The 3,016-nt window shown below is 39.6% G+C and overlaps 1 protein-coding gene across 1 annotated transcript; it reads left to right on the forward strand.

Moving 5' to 3' along the window:
- Window positions 1-2,120: 2,120 nt before the first annotated feature.
- On the forward strand, window positions 2,121-3,016 carry RB195_012451 (uncharacterized protein; the record flags this gene model as incomplete). The annotated part of the gene is made up of 3 exons (XM_064194302.1): window positions 2,121-2,282; window positions 2,384-2,458; window positions 2,861-3,016. The coding sequence occupies 3 exons, from the start codon at window positions 2,121-2,123 to the stop codon at window positions 3,014-3,016; spliced, it is 393 nt and encodes a 130-aa protein (XP_064051885.1).

The following is a 3,016-nucleotide window of genomic DNA, read 5'->3' on the forward strand; positions in this document are numbered from 1 at the left end:
TGTCGTTCTAAATTTCTCATCTCCGCAGGAGCCTACGTTTTCCGCCGTTTGTCAGCGGCGAGGACTGAATCAATCCAGGATTACTGTGAGCTCCTCGTCTCGCTATCCCTAGAGCTTCCTCTTCGGAATGGTGAACAGATAAGTGTCCTGCTGCTCGTGAGACTCACTTACTGTTACGCTCACTCGCTTAGCGCCAGCACTCCGTGTGCGTCCGTCCCAAAAAGTGCGCCTGTCTTAAAAAACGATTTGATTCTGCTGAACAATGGAGGCCGAGAATGCGATTGCTAGTAGTAGGAATGCTACTAGACTAGCATGCATCCTTAATCTATTCAAAGGATCATCTATTCTTTGACGGTTACAAATAAAAGTATTAGCGTGGAAGTTTTGAACTGGGTGTAGAGGACGTAAGCTATCGGTACGTCCAAATCAATGATGACCAACTGAAAAATGCTACATACTCCGCTCTTTTTCATAGAAGGTAGTGTTTTTCCCGTAGAATTTTCAAAGATTCAAATGTACGATGCCATTTGAACCTGATTTAACCAAAAAATTACTTGAAAACGAAATGGATTTCAGTAAAAATACTTTATAAAGTCACTGGCGTTCATCCACTTGGGATGCGCCAACGAGTTTCGATGCAACTCGTAATCGTTGAGGTTTTGGAACGCGTGTTGGACTATGCAATGACTTGGAGTGACGAGCCTATGATCAGGTTAGCCTACGACGTGGGATTCATGCGCCACAGGCAGGGGACGTTCGGAGCTGCACATTTGGTGCGACGCACCAAAAAAATGGGTTACCGTAATTATTGGTGCAACAACACCGAGCGATATTTCACAGCGGATTTGCCGAGAAGTGACTGAGAAGTAGTGAACAGAGAATATCGAATACTCAAAATAATCTTTTCGAATTACAGCGGTAACGAAAGAGTATAGGTGTAGGATATGGTTGGGGTATTCTTCAAGTGTAGTGCTGACTCCTTAAGGATGAAAACTACGAAATTTTCCATCAGTGCCCAGAGTTTTTAGAGAAAGAACGACCAAAAAAGTTGCGAAGGAAAGAAAAATCTAATTTTGTAGCAAAAATATACGGAAAGTGCCCGAACTTTTAATTTTTATTGACTAGAGAAGGCGAGCGAAAACAAGAAAAAGCTTAAACTCTAACTTTAGCATTACGTTTAGACTAGTTTATCAGTAACTCACCATTACATCTGTTTACACATGATTTTAGATATGTTAGGTGCAAAAGCAGTGCAAAAACAGTGTAAGTGTGAAGTGTAATGAACACAAGATCAAATGGAGAATTTGTTAAAATTCCATCAACTGTTCACCACTGTGGCTTTTGAACTATGGAAAAAAAAACTTTTGAACGTGAACCACATTGTGAAATTCAAACAAGACATATTAGATGCAAAAGCAGCTATTTTAGCATATTTGAAATCGATTCGGATTGGACCGCAAAATTTAAAATCGCTATGAACTGATTAGCCAAAAAAGGATGGCTGTTCATCGATTTTTGTCAGCAAGGATTAAGTAAATCTGCAGATGTTTCCTACAGAAAGATAATGTTTGATTCTCACTCCATTTTAGGATTCTCGGACCATTTACTTTCAGGAGCTTAAGAATGAACATATTGAAAAAATCTGATCACTCGGAGCCATGACGAAGCGAAAACTCCAAAAAATTAAAAATCTTGATCATCTTCGAAAGAACCGAAAGAACTATAACCGATGACTGACGATTCTCTGTTGTAGTTATCTTCATTTCAATAGTATTCTGTATTCTCCGCAATTTTAAGGGAAAAATAACCACAAAACAAGACTAAAATAATTAGAACTGAATTTGTTATTGGCAGATCATGTGGCCAGGCTACTTCCATTTGCTTGCCATGACGATCAATCGTTCCTCGTCTGCAGCCTTTCACTTCGATTTCAACATCAGTGCTAAAAAAATATAATGGAGAAAACACTAAAAAGCTTTTAGTGTCAAGTATATAAGACTGCACCCAATCACTTCTCTTCAAATCACAACATCTCTTCTTCCACTTCGCCTTCTGTTTTCAAAGCTTTTCCTTTTCAAAGCTAACTCACCTTTGAAAATCTGAGAACCGATGAGATTTAGATGCGTTGCCTTGTTCTGTTCGCAATCTGCGCCTGGATTGCTTGTGCTGAAGACGACTGCACTTGGGACATGTCAGTCGGCTTCTCTGTTAAGGGATTCGATGCGAAGGATGCCCCGAAGGGTTTCGTTGAAGCTGTGGAGAAGTTCCTCGCAGAAGAGCTGGCATGCATTTCAAAATTATTCCGTTGAGCCAATGGAACATTTGGATTTACAATTGATTTTGCAATTTGCTATCCAGCAAAGACAAAAATTTCGACTTTTAGCCCAAGGACAGTGATGTGACCACAGTAGACTTCAAAGAAAGTGGCAAAACGTACGTTTACGTGAAGGTTGCAAAGGTAACATTAATTCAGCAAGTTCTCTTAAAACACATAGGGTACTTCTGCCGAAGATGTGAAACATTCAAGAAAGCATCCAGATCTATTGTGTTTTAGACGACGTGAATGAAAATCATTAGAACACTTAGATTTCTGTAGGGAAATTAGGGTTTTTGTAGGGAATTAGAATTTTTAACTTATCAGTATTGGTGCACATTTTGTTTGCAATGGATTAGAAATGGACCAGGTTATCATTTTTTATTGTTTTTGTTATTTTTATTTCTTACTCTTTCTGGATCTTAGGTTTAGAGCTGACAGATTACAGACAACCTTTAGAACAAAAGTTTACAGCTGGAGTTTATTTTGCTGCAGCTGAAAATTCTCAGCACGAGAAGAACGACTTAGTAATAATGTTCTTTGAAGGGCAAGAGCAATCCGGATTCAATGGTGTTTGAAAAGCGGGACTCAGAACTGCTGGAGGGTAAAAGAGTCGATCAGAAGGCATTTATGTACCAACTGGCTCTCTGTCAGTGGCGTGGTATGAAGCCAGGAAAGGAGGAATTCGGCCTCCGCAAGTGA

The sequence above is a fragment of the Necator americanus genome, chromosome III (assembly GCF_031761385.1).
Source record: "Necator americanus strain Aroian chromosome III, whole genome shotgun sequence".
NCBI lineage: Eukaryota > Metazoa > Nematoda > Chromadorea > Rhabditida > Ancylostomatidae > Necator > Necator americanus.